Source organism: Epinephelus moara, chromosome 23, assembly GCF_006386435.1.
Source record: "Epinephelus moara isolate mb chromosome 23, YSFRI_EMoa_1.0, whole genome shotgun sequence".
In the NCBI taxonomy this organism is placed as follows: Eukaryota; Metazoa; Chordata; class Actinopteri; order Perciformes; family Serranidae; genus Epinephelus; species Epinephelus moara.
This window is the reverse complement of record NC_065528.1, coordinates 28,395,871-28,415,163: the sequence shown is the minus strand read 5'-3', so window position 1 is coordinate 28,415,163 and position 19,293 is coordinate 28,395,871. Positions and strand designations below refer to the sequence as shown.

Below are 19,293 nucleotides of genomic sequence, written 5' to 3'. Positions count from 1 at the left end.
TATTGTAAATGGATAAAGTGAATGTAAACAAGAATGTAATAAATGTATAATGAGAATAATAAACACAAAGGTGTAAACAGTTTGTAAAACAGCAAGTACAATATATAAAGTGTATAATCAGAATCAGAAATACTTTGTTGATCCTCATGATGAAATTGTGATTCGTTATATTCGATCTGATGTGAAGGATAGAGGATTACAGAAATAGAAATAACACATATGACTATGTAAAATATTAAATATTAATTATTTTAAAATATAAAATATATATAATGTGTTGAGTATGTTAACTGTAAAAATATATTTTAATTATGTGCCTTATGCTAAAATACAGTGCATAAACCTGGTATGTAATGTTAGAATATATACATGATAAAGGATGTATAAAATATACTCATAAGTATAATCATAGCTTATTATTTTAACTAGTACTAAAAATAAACTAAACTAAACTAAAACAAGATGACGAGTATAATTGCTGCGGATTATAACCGAGTGTCCATGAATGCAGCACCACACACAGCACTCCCACAGTCCCTCGCGCTTCCTTTTCCAGCAGCGCCTGTGATCATGGCGGACGTGGTTGCGGAGCAGGTATCGGACCAGAATCCAGTCCCGGACCGGGAGCTGAACGGGGAGGCGGAGGACAGAGAAGAGGCTGACCCCGTGGGAGAGACGGCGAAAAAGAAGAAGAAAAAGAAGAAGAAGAACAAGTCGGCAACGACAGGTGAGGCTGGCCCGAGCAGTTTCTAGCTAACAGGCTAGCACAGCTAATGTTACTTATTAGAGCTAAGTCGGGTTAGCCGCGGTTAGCTAGGACCAAGGCGGAAGTGACCTTCAAAATAAAAGCGGTCAAGTCTTCGCATGTGGGGAAAAGTTTTATTATTCTCTTCTTTGAATTGGGTTTTTAAACAAATTTAAATCAGAATATAATTTCAAAGAAGTTAGAAATTTATATCAATGCATGGGACGAAATGTAGATATATAAAAGATAAATAAATGGGTGTTTTTATATTTTCTTAAGCTGCATTTCATTTTGTCCCAGTAGATTTGGATAAAAATAGCATTAATGACAACAGAGACTTAAAGTATTGGTTTGTTTTCACAACATCAAAAATAAAAAGCACACCTAACTGTCAGCGTATATAAGCATAAAATAATTAAGGATTTTTAATTTGAATTCTTGTATCTATGATGATTTGTTTAATCAATAATTTCAAAGAAACTGAATACATTTCCATTTTACATAAGGATATAAATAGCGTGTCTGAGTGGCGTTTTGAGAAATAATGTCTGTCTTACTTTTTAAAAAATATTTATACATCTTTGTAAATGTATGTATAAATATATTTAATCACATGTAATTTGACTGATTTCTTTTTCGTTTTTTTGTGTTAGAAATTTCAAACTTGGGTCTTGGATTTTTGCTGACCTGAGACTTGATTATCCATTTAGAATAATGTAATCTATTGAATAACTAATATTAGTTTATTTTAGTTTTTTTTAAGATAGGACAGTGCAAATTAATAAATATACATGCTATGAAAATGCCACAGTTAGGCTAAAGGCTATTTTTCATCTGTAGTCCCTTGGCTTTTATGTTACATAAGGCTATCTAAAATACAAGAAAGCTCAAACAATGAATAAAAAAAAATAATAACATCAACAACATAAACATAAAAAACATTTAAAAAACATAAAAAAATATAATAAAAAGTGCATACAGTTTTAAAAACTTCTTTAAACACACCCAAAAAATATTTTAACATAATTTTTTTAGTCACAAGAATGTAATGATCATCAAATGTATGATTCAGTGCTAAGACTTGAGGCAAAGTTGAGTTAAATAAATAATACATATTAAGGTTGGTCAGGTTGCTTGTGCTTTAATTTTTGTCAGTCGTGCCTTATATGCCCTGTATTATTTTTTTAATCATATAATTAAAGAGCTGTTTGAATTGTGACATTTATTTTGAAAGTCACACCGGAAGAGTGTTGTTAAAACACGCTTGGCTTGACGCTGATCCTCATTAGCCATGCGGGTTGAGGGCAGTGTGGATGGTGTTTTCTGTGGCGCCTGTCAGGCCTCGTGAAACTCGCCGGGCTTCAGTCACAGCTCCACACAGGAGCAGTGACATTTAACACAGCTGATAGTAAAAATAAATTCCTGCTCATATCGAGATAAAGCAGTAAAAATCTGCTGATCTAACTGCTCCCTGTAGCTACTGTCCTCCCTGCCGCCTGCACTGAGCCTCAGCCAAGTTCTCCTGTTTCGTAATTCCCGTTTGTCAGAGTTATTATGTAAGGAGAACACCCAAAGGAGAATTTCCTTTAATAAATCAACCACATCAAAACATTACGAACCAATGATCTGCACACACTTATGGGCCAAACACACCAGTATAATATTATCTGTAATACAGAGATATTTTTAAATGTTAATAGCCTACAGAACAAACTCAGGAACATAATTTTGATCATGATAACAATGTGCCCTGTTTACTGCATTTATATGAATGCTTCTGTAAAAATCATTGTTGAGAGAATGAGAATGACACTGGGTTTTTTTGGGGGGGGTTTTGGGTTGCAGTAACAAGTGTTTGGTGCAGAACTGTGGGAAACAAGCTGTGTCAACCACTGTAATGACATAAACTCCACTTTCTGCAGCTGACTCAGCAGCATTCATGCTGATGTTGATGTCAAAAAGTGACTCCTTTAAAACCCTCTTTACACCCATAATGGTTAGTTAGAGCCGCTGCCACTGACAATAAACAATAATTAATGTACAACTATCAAACAGTAGCAGCTCCTCCACAACACACACTATATTGCCCCTTTGTATTTGTGTTCTATTCTCTTCAAGGTTTTTAAAATCATGTACACATTACACGATATCAGAATAGATCCAGTGAATTTATTTTGTGGATCCTGAGTTGGCCATGATGTGACATTAAATACAGTTAGTGTCACAATCCAGTAGCTGCATTCAAAATCTGTACTAATATCCTGCTCAGTAAGCTAAAACCATGCTTGAGAAACCAACAGTTTTTGAATTGCACAGTTTCCAGTGAAATATTGCAGTATGCAAACACTTGACACTTCGCCGCCATAAATATCCCACAGTGCAATGTGGTAGACTTGACACTGTTGATGACAATGGACAGCGAACAAGGCAGCTCTGTAACATTATTACGTAATAAATACTTCTCCAGAGGTGAACGACTTTGGTCATGAGATGGTGACTGGTGTGTGAGTTAGGAAATGCTATATAAAGTATTGTGGTAGGGACGCCATTACACATGGGTACGCAGGCTGTACGATGACAGTGCCGACTGAATTACAGTCTACAATGTACGATGCAATAGCTTCCCACACTGAGTGCGCAGAGATGCTGCACAGGTTATCACTTCTCCAACTGGAAGCACAACATAGAGGTCACATTATTAAATAACCGAAAGTTTTGTGGGCACTATATACTGCTGTGTGTCTGCTAGCTGCTAGGTTGCTCACCTGGCAGCTGCAACCCCGCCGCTATTTCCATCCATGTTTCGTCCTTCTTTACGCGATCCTGGTCAGAGCTGGAGGACACATCATACAGGCAAGGCTTCTGCTGCCACATCTCCACAAGGTTTTCTCTTTGATGGAATCACACGCATTTCTTTCAGCGCGTTTTACTTCCATGGCGAGCGGCTGTCCGTCTGTTTGTTTGGATTTAGCGCAGTACATTATTTTATGCTGCATTTCTATTGGTTTGTTAGTAGACGTAGGTGGTAACAGCAGTCACACAGGGAGATGGTCATCCCAAATTTCTTACAGCGTCGGAATTGTAACCCAGGCTGTCTTTGATCGCAAGACTGGGACAGCAGCCATCCTTGAACCTCTCCTGAACCTTGTGTGCCATAGGACCACCATTTTAGAGCCACGACCAAAGATATCACCCCGTTTCTTTCACGTTGGTCATCTTTGGTCTGGGACAGCCCAAAATCGCTGTGTGTATAGCGGGCTTTAGTCTGAGTGTGACTAGCTAAGAGATGGTACAGCTCTGGTTTTGCCTTTAGCCAGCACTTGACCTTTGTTTTTGAGGATTTAAAATCTGTTATCAGTTTGATTTCAGAGTCGACAACCCTGGATGGAAAAAGCTGACAGTCCAAATTTAGATTTATGATATTATGGTATCTTAAAATTGCTACTTACACTGCTCCTTGTTACTCTGTTACTGTCTTGTCTTTGAATAAATCCAGACAGATATGTGAATGTAAATGGTGATGCTTGAGCCCATACTACCTTATTAATTTAAAACAGTTGAAGTTTACTGTTTTTTAAACCTTATTCACAGGCATTTTATTGAGGATCCAAAATTACTCCTGAAAACAGCGTTAAGCATTATCTGGAGACAAAGATGACCGTGACATAATGTTACACAACAAGTTCGCCTGTGGTTCACACTTTCTAACATCCAGAGTTACTCCTACACACGTGATGAGAAACAAAAACTCCAGAGATTCATGCTTGCACATGCCAGTAGTGCTGCAGAACAGGAAGTGGCGTGGTAATTACAGCTCAGTGTGTCCAAAAAGATGCATACTACTGTTAATGTACATGAAAGTATGTTGAACGATGGTGCACATTTTGGGATGTAGTGTGTGTTATGTGATTTCAGACGCAGCGTGTGTTTCTCCTCTCAGTTATATTTCTGAAAGTCACAAAAGAGCCACTGATTTTGTTTTCGGAGCCGCAGCAATCCCTTAGCTCGCTTTAAGATGATGCCAATGAGTTCCACATACTGAAGCATAAAGATTTTTTTAATTTGAGAGAGCTGGTATCAGATTGGTGCCCAGTATTTTTATTTTTAGCTGTGAGAGATCTGCTCTAAAAGATGATGCTGATATAATAATTAATGTCTGTGCATCTCTTTATAACTGCTTTTGTTCTCCCACTTCGCCCTCTGCTTCCTGCTGCTCGTGCTGATGCAGCAGCTTTTTGGCCGCTGCTAGCTGATCCTTCATTGGTCTGATTGTGTCTACTCGGTGTTGACGATCTTTCTGCCGCTGCAGGCCCTGAGGCTGAGGCTGACGAGGTTGCCGAAGTGACCAAACAGCTGGAGAAGCAGGCGATAGAAGACAAAGAGAAGGAGGAGGATGGCGAGGAAGGTGAGTGTCTTAAACACACATCATCTTCTTACTAAAGCAATGTCGACACATCACACGTGAGCTTTGCACTCAGTTGGTGTTACAGCAGTGTCTTCACTCACACAGATGGAGATGACGGAGAAAACTCGGCAGGGAAAAAGAAGAAGAAGAAAAAGAAGAAGAAAGGACGTAAGTTGACCATATTTTAAGTTTAGTGCCACTAAAAAATAGTCGTAAAGCTCCGTTTGATGCTGCAGTGCTGTGAAGGATCACCTGACTGAGAAAACGACCATCGCCCAGCTGAAGTTTTACTGCGTCAGGTCAGAGTCAGTTTGATGAGGTGTTTTCTTTTTCTCCTCCAGCCAAATCTCAGACCGATCCTCCATCTGTGCCCATCTGTGAGTTATACCCAAGTGGAGTGTTCCCCATCGGACAGGAGTGTGAATACCCCACCTTACAGGATGGGTAGGAAGAGCACACACCCCACACACACACCTACACCTCTACACGTGTTTCTGCTAGTTTTCATATGGTTCATTTAGTCCTGTTCAGATCAAAGATTCATGACAAGACAAGCTGAATGTACACCAATGCGACATAGATGAGACGGTGTATCTTCTCCAAAGCAACAACTCTCTGTACTCAGCGCTCGACAGTGCGAGCGTTTCATTCGCATTTGCAACTAAAAATAGGTGTGTGCGAACTGTAAAAAATATTTAGGGGCACATGTGCGCATAAAAAAGCAGCTGAAGCAGCCTATATTTTTGTCAATAAAAAAATATGATAATCTAACCACAAATGTTGAAGGAACTCCAGCCGCCTTCCCTCTTCCCTCTTCCCCGTGTGACACGGTTATGGGCGGTTTTCCAAGCCACTGTCGGTACAGTGAATATAAGTCCTACTGTCGGCAGCGTGGAAATAAGTCAAAGTGTGGCGGAGGAGACGGACCGGGTTAAGTGGCGGACCTCCGGGGAAGCCTGCTCTGTTCTCCCCGCAGTTAGGGACCGTTCGCCACGGTACCGCTGCTGGGCAGGGTGGAAATAAGTCCTGCAGAGTTTCAGAGGACCTGGAGAATGTTTTAGGATAGTAATAACATTATATAAGATAATCATATTGCAAAGATAATATATATAAGATAATAACATTAAAAACAAAATTAAATTGCAATACTTTTTCAAAACTTGATGATTTTACCTTTCTGTACATTTTGTATACAAATTCATTAAATAATTTTGCTTGTAAATGTCTATTTGCATCACGTTTGTTACGGAAAACACATTATTTGATCAATTTACATTGTGTCCCTAAAGTTCTTTGTGCCTCCTTACTTTTTCAACTTAGGAGCACATGTGCTCCTTGGGAAAAAAGTTAGCGTCAAGCCCTGCTTCTGTTCTGATTTGCAGCTTTTTAGGTTTATTTTGTGGCTGAATATAATTTGTAGCTTCTTAAATTATGAATGAGGATAGTGATAGTGAGACACTGGCTACAGCTGCATTTGTAGTCGCGATGAAAAGGCAAAAACATAAAACGACCTGCGCGCCAGATGGACAGTGCTCATAATAAATACACTGCAATGATTTAAATAACCAGCGCAGATGAATCAGTCAGTGAGTATGTGTGTGTGACCCGCACATATATTGAGCAGCAGCAGTGACCAACCTTCCATCACCGACACACTGTGAGGACGACATATATGTCAGCAGGGACAAAGGGTGGTTGTCAGAGAGTGCAATAACAAGCTGACAGTTTATAACTGACAAGACCAGCGGCCTTTGCTATAAGGTGATTGGCTGTTGAAACAGGTGATGCACCTTAGGTTCTGTAACCAGCTGCTGTCGAGTTGACGAGCGGAGTTGCAGGTGACACCATCAGCCAGCTTGAGTCGAGCTCAGACAGCCAGTTCACACCGCTGCAACTTTTCTCTGCACCGCTCTAAAACAGTTTTGTTTCGTCGTGTATCTTTGATCTGAACCGTTCTTAAACCCTAATCGGTGTTTCTCATATGTTCATTCAGCTGCAGGTGGCACAGCTGTTACATAAAAACCTCCCCATGTGCAGTTAACTTGCTATCTCTACTATCTCTACTATCTCTAGCTTTAATGTGCCCACATGACTGACATGATTTGAGTCATTTTGTCTCTGTGACTCAAAACACACTGAGACGGTGGGGGCGACACTGTAACAAGTTTCGGTTTTGACGTCATTCCTTAAAAACCTCTTAAAAAATTTGGACATGATTTTATGTAGGTGACTTGTATCTGTGTTCTGCTTGTTAACAGCCATCAGTTGTTTGTACGAGCAGAGAGAGTCACAGTATTGATTGAAACACTAGCTGTCAAATGTTACATCTGCCCCTAAGTGCAGGAGCGATTGTAACTGCATGTGGGCTATGGGAGGCTTTTTATTAAACGGAATGTGACATCTACAACTTGTAGTAGTTGTGGTAATTTATTTCGGCCCAAGTTATTAATTTTATAGTCAGAAATTGTCAGCTGATAGTATCCTGCCTGCAGTTTTTCAGAAGTCATCAGTACAAGTTTGAATCTAGCAGTCTGAGATTTAGTTTTAGAGCATGTTACTAAACATGTTACTGGTTGGTATATTGTTTGCATGTGTTCATATTTACATTAAAATAGCGCCCAAAAATTGTGTTTAAATATTCATATTTGCATGTTATTAACAATGGTAGCGATAATGTTGCTGCTGTCTACAGTCCCACACTGTGTGCGTCTGTGCTGATGTACTCATTGACCCTGGTCAGCTGACAATGGCCAGACGAGTCAGGAGAGTTATGTTGTAAAACCAGCGATTGCCTGCAGTGTTAACGTGGTTACTTTCACCACTGACTGTCCCCAATCGTCCGCCTCTCTTCCATCTATAATTGAGGCCCAAAATAAAAACATGTGTTGTTGTTTTTCCTCCCAGTCGCAGTGCAGCGTGGCGTACAACCAACGAGGAGAAGCGGGTGCTGGATAAAGCCAACGAGGAGGTGTGGAACGACTTCAGACAGGCAGCCGAGGCCCACAGACAGGTCCGCCAGCACGTTCGCGGCTTCATGAAACCCGGCATGACCATGATTGAAATCTGGTGAGGATCTGTTTATCACTGCGATCCACTTCATTAGTATTGTTATTTTTATGTACTCATGGCTGTTTGGAACTAGATCAGAGGTTTTTAAACTGTGATGCACCTCCTCATGGGGGATTTAAACTTGTGCGTCACCTGTATGCAGACCCTACGCTGTAGCCTACACCGTTGTGAGCATTTATACTTGTGCAGTGGTGTGTCTGTGTCACTCTGCAGTTACACCTTCAAAACACTAGTCGGCAGCGGGGTTTCTGTGAAGTGCTGTAAAGTTTAGTTGATTCAAAATACACATTAAACACACAAGTACACAAATCAGCTCCACAATAACTCGCAACATTTGCAAACACTTGTCTTTATCTGGACACATTTTCCCCACAAATACAACATGCTAATGTTATTAGCACAAGCCTATAGCATTTTACATTGTATAAATTAGCCTAGCAACTAGCAGAGATTTCCTCTGCTCATATGAAGCCAGGATAAATCACACACAAGACTTAAAGTGCTATTTTTGTGGAGGCTTTATTGNAGGGAAATGGTTTCAGCTGACAGGCTTCGTTTCCACTGAGGGAAATGGTTTCAGCTGACAGAGACAGACTGGAGGTCTGTGTCGCTAGAAAGAAGGTGCTCCTTAAAACGCACGCAAATTTCCTCTGTTGAATAGTACTTTATTTGCACTTTCATCTTCTCATTTTCTCTCATCCCTCCCCTCAGTGAGCGGTTGGAGGACTGTTCTCGTAAGCTGATAAAGGAGGACCGGCTGAACGCTGGCCTGGCCTTCCCCACCGGCTGCTCTCTGAACCATTGTGCTGCCCACTACACTCCCAACGCCGGAGACACCACCGTCCTGCAGTACGACGACGTCTGCAAGATCGACTTCGGCACGCACATCAACGGTACTGCAGGAATTAAGTGCTTCTTCAGCTGCACTTTGTGCTGATGTTGAACAGCGATGCATTCAAGGACCACTCTATAACAATAATGGATAGACAGAGTAGCTGCCACTAAAGATCTACACCTCAGGCAGCTAATGGTTTACATTCATTACTGTGCATAATGAAAATGAATTGTCAGACACTTGAAACTCGGCACTGAAAGGTAATTCATCATCACACTGGACTGTTTGTGTCGGTAATAATTCTCCAAACAAGTTCCAGCTTTGTTGTAAGCGCAGATTGTATACTTATTATGCAACTCAGAGATGTTAAGTTTGATGGCACAACTTTTTTTACTGCACAGATATAAATTGAAATAAGTGGCTGCCTGATGGAAATCAAAATCTCTTTTTCAAGAGTTACTAGTTTCAACACAACATCTAAAAACATAACTCAGCTCAGAACAGATCCACTAAAAGACGTTCTGCTTTCTGCCTGGTGTCTGTTTGCAGGGCGAATCATTGACTGTGCCTTCACTGTCACATTTAATCCAAAGTATGACAAGCTGCTGGAGGCTGTGAGAGACGCCACCAATACTGGAATCAAAGTATGACGAACACAAACACGCTTTACTCTGATGTGTTTTATCTGCGCGCTGTCTGGAGCTCACGACTTCCTGTTTGTTGCAGAACGCCGGCATTGATGTGCGTCTGTGTGATGTTGGAGAGGCGATTCAGGAAGTGATGGAGTCCTACGAGGTCGAGCTTGATGGCAAAACATACCAAGGTGGGTTCTTTTGACCTCACACTGAACAGTAGGAGTGAAGGAGGTAGTTTGGTCTTGTCAATTCATATGTAGAGTTACACATATTTTTTACAAAATATCTTGTTGCTTGTTTATCTCTGACCGTTGTATGTTCTGCTTCAGTGAAGCCAATCCGAAACCTGAACGGCCATTCAATCGGTCAGTACAGAATACATGCTGGTAAGACTGTGCCCATCGTTAAAGGAGGAGAAGCAACGAAAATGGAGGTGAGTTCATCACCAGTTGAGCTCTGCTGGTTTGTCAAAAATACGTAACATGTTTTGAATACTGGAACTCAGATTTTTTGCATTTTAAAGATTTTTAAAGGCCTAAAATCATAAAAATGTGGCTGCATGTAAAACTTTTTAAGGCCTTCAAGTTTTAGGCCTTTTCAGAATCAGCAGTCACCCTGTTACCGATTTTGTTGTTTTCACCGTGCAGGAGGGAGAAGTTTACGCCATTGAGACATTTGGCAGCACAGGTAAAGGTGTGGTGCACGACGACATGGAGTGCTCTCACTACATGAAAAACTTTGACGTCGGCCACGTCCCCATCAGGTAATAATGCATCCCTCTACACAAAACATGCTCCTATTATTTGATGTTAGAATATTCCGGGTCTGATAAAGGAGGAGCTTAAAATCAATTTGAAATGTAACAGGAAGTCCGTGCAGAGCAGCTCAGACTGGCCTGATGTGCTCTGAAATGAACGATATTTGCATCCCCAGTCTAACACGACTTATGTTTACTTCCCTCCTTCCTCTCCAGGCTGCCCAGAGCGAAGCACCTGCTAAACGTTATCAACGAGAACTTTGGCACGTTGGCGTTCTGCCGGCGCTGGCTGGACCGTCTGGGCGAGAGCAAATACCTGATGGCCCTGAAAAACCTGTGCGACCTGGGCATCGTGGACCCCTACCCTCCCCTCTGCGACACCAAGGGCTGCTACACCGCTCAGTTCGAGCACACCATCCTGCTCAGGCCCACCTGCAAGGAGGTGGTGAGCCGGGGAGATGACTACTGACACCCCAACCCCACCCTCGAACAACACCACAGCCCCTCCTCGTCACCACCACACAGCACCCTCGTTAGCTCCTTCAGAGAGGCAGGACACGGTCGTCTCAGAGCAGCTTTGAGGGATGCCAAATGCTACTGTGTTCTCCCCACAATACACCACTCGCAGCTTGCAAGGAAGAAAGACTGGCCTTCTAAGTTTCCTATCATCAACCACAGCTAAGAATTATAAACAAGCCAACACGTTTCTGTCAGGGGAAGCATTGTGGTTCCCTGCAATGCCCCGCAGACCTCATTTTACAACATATTAAACCTTTATTTAAGCTGCTGCTGAATCTAGTGCACCCCCAGTATTCAAAGAGACGGTGAGCATGGGGACCCCCCCCCCCCCCCCCTTATACCTCCCTTTCATTTTCAAAGTTTTCTATGGCTCCACTCTGAGCCTCCAGTACTTTAGTGCTCGAGTTAAATTAAGCACAAATGCTACTGACAGGTGTAAGACGTGGTTCGGCCAATGCATGGCCTGAAACCTCTGCAAACAGACAATTCCTAACATTTAAAAACTCGGGGTGTCGTCATATTAAATCTTCATACAGACACCGTGCATCTGCAGACGTATGTTTGGCTTCTGTCGCAGCGGGAGGGAACTCTGCACTCTGGCCCTCTAGCGACCGTTTCTTTGATATTTGTAAAATATCTTTGAAGTGGTTGCTGCCACTGTTTGTTCCCCAGTTAAAAACGCTTCATTTTGAACTCCCTGAAAATGTTTTTGTATGAAAAGAAAAATAATTAAAATGATTTTGCTCATTGTGTCCTCCTCTGTTTGTGGTCAGTTACAAGAAATCTAATTCCACAGTTACCAGACAGTCTGTAGCAACACTTTTCATGGATTAAGTCATTTTTTTAAGTAACAGAAAGACATTTTCTTTTGAGAGTTGGATAAGAAGCCTCAAAGACTGAAATGTCTGTCCAGAAAATATATTTAAATCTCATTGATGTGGCTTTTGTGTGTTAATCACATGTAGATTTACTTGTGTCAGAATGTAGTGAGGGACGTCCATCACATATTCCCACTCAGATTGTTTTGTAAAACGAACCTGCAAAAAACTACACCTCATTAATTACATATTAAACAAATGCGCAGTATGGGAGAGGTTATTTTTGAAACATAATGGGTTACAAGTTACCCTGCGAAAAACTAATAAGCAACTGTTAAAATAATGGTAATCAAGTAATGGTTAAGGTAATGCAACTTATTACACTTGATTACTTTTGTAACTGGATAATAAAGCTGTACAGTGATAGGCTGTGGCAGAAGACACTATTCCTGCACAGCCCAGAAAGATGCAAAGCAACAGATCTGTCATAGAGAGCACTGGGAAAGTTACTTTTACAATGTAATAGGCTTACTAGTTACCTTGTTAAATATGTACTAAGTAATGTAACGTTTAATTACTTCATCAAAGTAATGTTGCATTATATTTGAGTAGCAACAGAAACAGCAAACCAACCAAAACATAAACTGACAAAAAAGATGATTAAAATTCCACAGAGTAAAGAGAGAGTAGATGAATAAATAAAGTAGAATAAAAATGGACAGAGAAGGTGATTGGCTGCAATCTGCCCTCCCTCCAGGACCTGTCACACACTGAGATTTCATATTTAATTGTTAAAGGGGAACTAATGCTTTTTTCAACCTGGGCCCTATTTTCCGATCTACTTTTGTCTAAATGAGTGACAGGATCTTATCTTACTATATAATGATGAAAACTCTGTGTCTGTGTGTCTGTTCCACGTTTTTCTCCTCACTGACTTGGCCAATCCATGTGAACTTTGGCACAGTGGTAGAGGGTAGCAACCAGAACGGAATTAATTTCTATATAATCTCACTATACTGCAATTAAGAGTATAATAAACACTCAATGTGGACCAGGATCTCAGAAGTTTAGGTCGCTCTGAAGAAATGGGTACCAGGCAGCAAAGGTGACACAAGACAGACTCTTCAGTTGCGTTTCAAAGGTAAAAAAAAATATATTTAATTCTCTTTCAACTGATTTTTCTCTTTTCAAGTGTGTATTCTTTTGTCTTGGAACAATATTCACAGTAACACTGATGTACTCAGCTCAACAGCATGTATCATAAACCAAAAAGAAAACCAGGAATGCACCTGTCAGGTAAGTATAACTATTTTATTTGCATTTTCTTAACTTTAAGTTTTTGCTTGAAATGCTATTTTAGTTCACTGGTATTATTGAGGCACTCGTTAATTTATTTATTCCTATTTTATCTTTTTTTTAATTACACGGCTCTATTAAATGCTGTATTCTGATTGGTCAGTCGCGGCATTCAGAGGTCTGATATTACTGTCTAATCACCGTTGCTATGTAGCCCAGCGTTGCTAGGGACGCTGCCCTGACAACAGTTACTTTTTTATCGGGCTAACGTAGCCGTTACCGCTTCAAAATAATAATTTACAAGATATAAAGATGGAGTATTTTCATGATATAACTTTTAACATATTTGGTGAGCATGAAAATCTTGAGTCATGGTTACTGGCTGAAGATGAGAAGAATGCCGGAGAAGAGGGATGCTCAGAGGCGCACGGAAAAGAGAGGCTATTTTCTTTTCATTTTCTCTTGATTCCCTATAGCTATTGTAGCGCAGATTCAGCCGTTGCCGGCAGTTTTTTTTCCTCTCCTCCCGATTTAATTTATAAATCAATAAAAATCGTATAATTAATCAATATTCTGTCTCAAATTATTTATTTAACTGATAATTAGCCGTGTAATAAGCGGGATAATGTATAATGAGCCGGTGAATACTGGGAAAACAACGCGGAGGGGTTCTATTCCCCTGAAGGGAGCTGAAAAAATTACTCAGAAAAACAGGAAAAATTACACCAAAAAACAAAAAAATAAATAAATTACTCCGAAAAACAGAAAGAATTACTCAGAAAAAACAGGGCTTTTTTATTTGTCAAGTGAATGCAATACACTTCCGTATTTTAACGTTACAATGTTGATTAAATATAAATCGGCGACAATAGCGCTTCCACCGGAAGTGTCTACGTAAACGATTTTATTTTGAAGTTTCTTGCATGCATTTCCCGGCCTGAGACTGGATGCACCGGAAGCGTCTGCAGCCAGACTGTTTTGCACGTCTCGCGAGATTTGAGTTGTTGCAGGAAGTTACCGCTGGAGCGAGCTTTCAAACGCGAGGAGTTTCTTGTCGGGTAGCACACAGAAAGTAGCTGAGTGTTGTAAGTGTAAAAACAACAACAATGCCTCGTCCTTGCGCATATCCCAATTGTAGAAACAAAATGTCGCGCTACAACCCACGGAGCTTTCACAGACTCCCCTATTCTGACATGGAGACCCTGAAGTCGTGGCTAGTTGTGCTACAAATGGATGCTAACACTCCTGTAGCCACACTGCGCCTTGCCGACCATCGGGTCTGCGGTGATCATTTTGACCGGGATGACTACTGCCAGACCAAGAAGACACCCAATCCTAAACTCCTTCGCCTAAAGAAATATGCGGTTCCAAGAGCGGAGGTAATTGAATAATTATTCAAATTGCCTACTTAGCTAGTAGGCTATATAAAGTTTGTTGTCATTGGCGCTGCCTTCACAGCTATAGTGGCTTACGTTAGCTAACTAGCTAGATAGGTACAATAATATTCTGTATGAGTGCTTTTCAAGCTTACACGTGTTTCAGACATGATGACAGACAGTTTGCCTACCTGCTCCCAAGCCCGTCATCCCCCAAGCTTATGTTAGAAATTCAAGTCAACTTTACTTATAGAGCACATTTACAAATAACAACTGTTGACCAAAGTGCTTTCCAGAGACACTCCCCTAATGCCAGGTCTCACTGCTCCCTGCACCAACCCAACAACCTCCTTTACCTTACTTACACAGGGCCAGGTAGAGACAGTGCTGATACTACCTTTCCTAGCACATTCACCATACTCTATTTCACACGCTACATAGCATAACTACAATATAAGCTAAAGTTAAAGGAGATAGAGAAGATAAACTCACAGGCTTTCTCAGCCCAAACAGCACTGCCACCTCTAACAAACCCAGGCTCCGTTTGCGAGCGCCAGGTAGTGACAGTGCCGATACTACCTATCCTAGCACATTCACCATACTCCGATACTCAATTTCACACTCCCATATAAGCTAAAGTTAAAGGAGATAGAGAAGATAAACTCACAGGATCAGCAAACTAGAAAGCAGTGATTTGTCAGTTGATCTGAGGGGACGAGAGGTGGAATAGGGAGTGAGGAGTTCTGAAATATAATCTGGTGCTGGTCCATGCAGTGCTTTAAAAACAAATAGAGAAAAATAAAATAACTCATCTGTTTGATTGTTTGAAACATTGTTTGATTGGTTGTCAAATATTGTGGATATTCTATAGCTGACATTGTTATGCTGTAGGTTTCAGAAGTATCCAGCTCTGTAGCGATGGAGGTGATGGGGCTCCAGAGGGGGTTGAATCACTTGCTGTGTATGGACGTGGATGTTGGTGTTATGACCACAGAGAGATCACCATCCATCGGGAAAGTCATGAGTGATACCGACACCAATATCCACCACAAATTCAACCCCTGGCATGCCTGCAAGAGTAAGTAACATATCTGGAACACCAATACACTTTACGACAAAACCCAGGGTCAATGCACAACTGCTTTTCAATTTGTTGATTTTCTGCATAATGTTATATACATCATCCTAAGTTTAAAGGGGAACTAATGTTTTGTTCAACCTGGGCCCTATTTTCTGATCTACTTTTGTCTAAATGAGTGATAGGATGTTCAATATTTGACATTTCTCCAGTACGAAGCTAGGGCTGACCCGCCTGCAGCCCGTGGGCATGCGCTATATTAAATAATAGGGCACTCAGACAGCTTCAAACAACGTCAAAATACGTCCACTAAAAGTGCATTTTTTTCACACAGATAGGCTCGGATTGTTAGTATAATTATCCGACAACATAATGGAAAGGAGAAATGAACGTCTGTGTTTACCTTTAGCTGGAGTCGGACATGTTTGTTGTGGCAAGTCAAAACACTCACTCAGGGAGGGAAAGTCTGGCTCTGAAATCTCACTTCTCGCGAGATTTGAGTTACCGCTGGAGCGAGCTTCCAAATGCGAGGAGTGAGTCATGGCTGAATTTTTACCTGCCTCTGAAGAAACAGTGCTGATACTACCTTTCCTAGCACATTCACCATACTCTATTTCACACGCTATATAGCATAACTCCAATATAAGCTAAAGTTAAAGGAGATAGAGAAGATAAACTCACAGGCTTTCTCAGCCCAAACAGCACTGCCACCTTCAACAAACCCAATCTCCGCTTATGCGAGCTCCAGGTAGTGACTGTGCCGATACTACCTATCCTAGCACATTCACCATACCCTGTTTCACATGCTACATATCATAACCCCAATTAGGGCTGTGCGATTGACTCTAAATTTCATATTGTGGATTGTCGTTGCTCTAGATTGCCAATACACGATTAAATCGCGGGGCGGGGTTACGTCCTTGGGGGGTTATGGCCTTGGCACGTGTCTTACGTCGATCACGTTATTTTAATATTTTGCATCACATACAAAATACAACATGCTAACGTTATTAGCACAAGCCTATGGCATTTTACATTATATAAATTAGCCTAGCGACTAGCTGAGATTTCCTCTGCTCATATGAAATCACACACAAGACTTAAAATGCTATTTTTTGTGGAGGCTTTATTGTCTTCACAATTTATTGTTTCTTATCTGTGAAATTAAAGTAAATAACAGCTTTGTTTGGCACCACATGATACCATTAGCATTGCAAGATAATGACTGAGGATGTCTTACAGGGGAGGCAACCATTGATCCAGAGAGTCCAGACTTTGTTCCCTCTTTGCTCACTTACCCAAGTGAGAGTCAGTGTATGGAGGCTCCAAAAAAACTGGACAGGTAACCTTCTCCGTTGTTTTGCTGTCATTTTACTGTACCAAATGTTGGTAGTATGTCTTGATTAATATTTCTTGGTCGTTATGTGTTTTGGTTATAGGTTCATTAGGAAGAGAAAGAGAAAGAGAAAGAGAAAGCGGTCTGAAACCATCAGCAACTCCTCTCTGGCTGACACATCGGACTCTATCACTGCAGCTCAGGTGTCTTCCACTGTGGAGCCAACATCAGACTCTCAGCCTCCAGACTGTCAAGAGGAGCTTACTGGTAAGAGTTTGTCGCATGCCTGTGACCCTGGGAATCCTCCTTTTGTGATATTATAGTCACAAATAGCTCCGTAACAACTTACGCAAGCTGCCTGTTGTTTGTACAGTTACCAGAGTGGATTGAGATTGCATCCTTGTCCAGTAATGTGGTGCATCTCATTTAATGGTCAAATGACACAAATGAGACAAGAATTAGCTAGCTGGCCACCCTGCTGTCTCTCCGCCTCTCCCTGCTGCTAGGAGACTATTCACTGGGAGGAGAGCAAACAAAAGCTCTCGAGACAGAGCTTCAGTAGCGATGTAGCAACGCCAGTTCAACAAGCGCAAAACCTATCACCAAGTGTTCTGTCTAACAGCGGGGCTGTTGCTATTCGCACAGCTGAAAGTTCGTCTCCTTGGACTGTCCACCATTTCCTGCTTTCTTGAAATGGATATGACGTCACATTACATTACGTCACTCTGCAATTATTTCGATTCAGGCATTAAAAAAATGTCAAAAGAAAAATTGTTATACTTAAGTGAATCAGTTTTCTTCCACCCCTAGTTTTTACTCTCCTAAGGTCTCATTTATGAACATGTCGTACGCACAAAACGAAGCCTGAAAAAAGTGTATGCCACCCCTCACGCAAATGTTGTGATCTATAAACATAGACTAGAGGGGAGAAACTTTGACCCATGCTTGCGAACATTTTGGAGACAGAAAATTGGTGATGCAGATGGTGAAATGGAAGCCTTATTGTAAAGGTTGTCGAATATTTTTTGATGCATGCTATTTTTGGCTTTTGTCCACATGTACATTTTTAGTATGGAGCCTACGCAATGTTTTATAAATGAGACCCCTGGTGTGTAACTGTGGCCATACTTTTGTTTGTCAGACTGCTCGGTGGCCTTCACTGCGACTGTCTCGGACCACACTGACACCTCAAGCTCCGCACCTCCCGCTGACCCACCTTGCCGCTCAGTTCACACACGTTGGATGGACCTTACACGACAAAATCATGATTATTGCAAGAAGGCCAACGGAAAAGATGTGCACGATAAGACGACTCAGGTTGATGAGTTTGGGTACTTCATTCTTCAAAATGACGCGGATGCTTTGCTCCACACTGGTATACCCTTGGAAACATTTAACATCCTTGTGTCAACACTTGAAGGACATGCTTACAGTGCATTTACGCTGTCTGTGCGAGATCAAGTTCTCATGACACTTATGAAATTAAAGACCAACTGTGAGACAGACGATCTGAGCAGACAGTTTTATGTGTCACAGGGCATGGCTAGCAGGGTAATCTCATATTGGATTGACAAACTGGACCAAGTTTTGCGACCTCTAATTCCATGGCCTCCAAAAGAAACTCTTCAAGCAACCATGCCCGGAGCATTTAAGAGGAACTTTCCGGATACAACATGTATTTTAGAGTTCAGTCAGAGCCGGTTACAAAAACGCAAGAACCCTGATTCGTATAAGACAGTGAAATACCAGGTGGCTGTCGCCCCATGTGGACTAATCATGTTCATCTCTGCAATATATGAAAGGCGATGCAATGACACATTCATAACCAAGAACTCGGGAATATTAGACTTCTTAAAGCCTGGAGATGAGGTCATGGCAGTTCGAGGTGTCACCATAGAAGATTTGCTGTTTGAGAAAGAGGTTAAGTTGGTCGTTCCATCTTTCACGGAAAAAGGTCCAGCTAAGGAACGGGTGAGAGTCAGTAGACGAATAGAACATCAATTTGAAAGAGCAGTCGGACGTTTGAAAATGTATAAAATCATATCACAGGTTGTTCCGAACGCCATGGCCCAGAAAATAAGCAAGATTCTGAGAATATGTGCTGCTCTTGTTAATTTAAGGGAGGATCTCATGCGTGACTCACATTGATTTATCACAGTGGTTCCCAACTGGTCCAGATTTCTCCTGAGGCCCCCATCACACAGAAAGCGTTTTGCAGGTTGAATGCCGCTAGTAAAAAAAGAATGCTTGCTGCAGCTTTTGCAGCACAGGGAAACAGAGATCTGTGTGGGTACATGAGACCCTAAAAAGAGGGTGGATCATGGGGAGTACCACCAGTTGGTCCAGGAGCTTCTCCTCCATGATGGCTGTTTCCAGGCATATTTTAGGATGACTCAGGGGCAGTTTGACAACCTGCTGTCTATC

General features: G+C 41.4%; 2 protein-coding genes across 2 annotated transcripts; both read left to right on the top strand.

Moving 5' to 3' along the window:
* Positions 1 to 541: 541 nt before the first annotated feature.
* LOC126385233 (methionine aminopeptidase 2-like) lies at positions 542 to 11,717 on the top strand. Its single transcript, XM_050036841.1, has 11 exons — positions 542 to 727; positions 5,055 to 5,150; positions 5,256 to 5,318; positions 5,492 to 5,594; positions 8,055 to 8,216; positions 8,931 to 9,112; positions 9,604 to 9,698; positions 9,781 to 9,877; positions 10,019 to 10,122; positions 10,337 to 10,452; positions 10,663 to 11,717. Exons 1-11 carry the CDS (start codon positions 571 to 573, stop codon positions 10,913 to 10,915), a joined length of 1,428 nt encoding a protein of 475 aa, XP_049892798.1. The 5' UTR covers positions 542 to 570; the 3' UTR covers positions 10,916 to 11,717.
* Positions 11,718 to 14,092: 2,375 nt separating this feature from the next.
* On the top strand, positions 14,093 to 19,287 carry LOC126385229 (uncharacterized). The gene is made up of 5 exons (XM_050036837.1): positions 14,093 to 14,458; positions 15,347 to 15,533; positions 16,776 to 16,875; positions 16,973 to 17,136; positions 18,011 to 19,287. Exons 1-5 carry the CDS (start codon positions 14,186 to 14,188, stop codon positions 19,015 to 19,017), a joined length of 1,731 nt encoding a protein of 576 aa, XP_049892794.1. The 5' UTR covers positions 14,093 to 14,185; the 3' UTR covers positions 19,018 to 19,287.
* Positions 19,288 to 19,293: the final 6 nt, after the last annotated feature.

Coding starts and splice junctions, on each gene's coding strand:
- LOC126385233 (XM_050036841.1), top strand. CDS start 571: ATGGCGGACGTGGTTGCGGAGCAGGTATCGGACCAGAATCCAGTCCCG. Junction 9,699..9,780: donor CCACCAATACTGGAATCAAA/GTATGACGAACA, acceptor TGTTTGTTGCAG/AACGCCGGCATTGATGTGCG. Junction 10,453..10,662: donor GTCGGCCACGTCCCCATCAG/GTAATAATGCAT, acceptor CTTCCTCTCCAG/GCTGCCCAGAGCGAAGCACC.
- LOC126385229 (XM_050036837.1), top strand. CDS start 14,186: ATGCCTCGTCCTTGCGCATATCCCAATTGTAGAAACAAAATGTCGCGC. Junction 15,534..16,775: donor CCCCTGGCATGCCTGCAAGA/GTAAGTAACATA, acceptor GATGTCTTACAG/GGGAGGCAACCATTGATCCA. Junction 16,876..16,972: donor GCTCCAAAAAAACTGGACAG/GTAACCTTCTCC, acceptor TTTTGGTTATAG/GTTCATTAGGAAGAGAAAGA.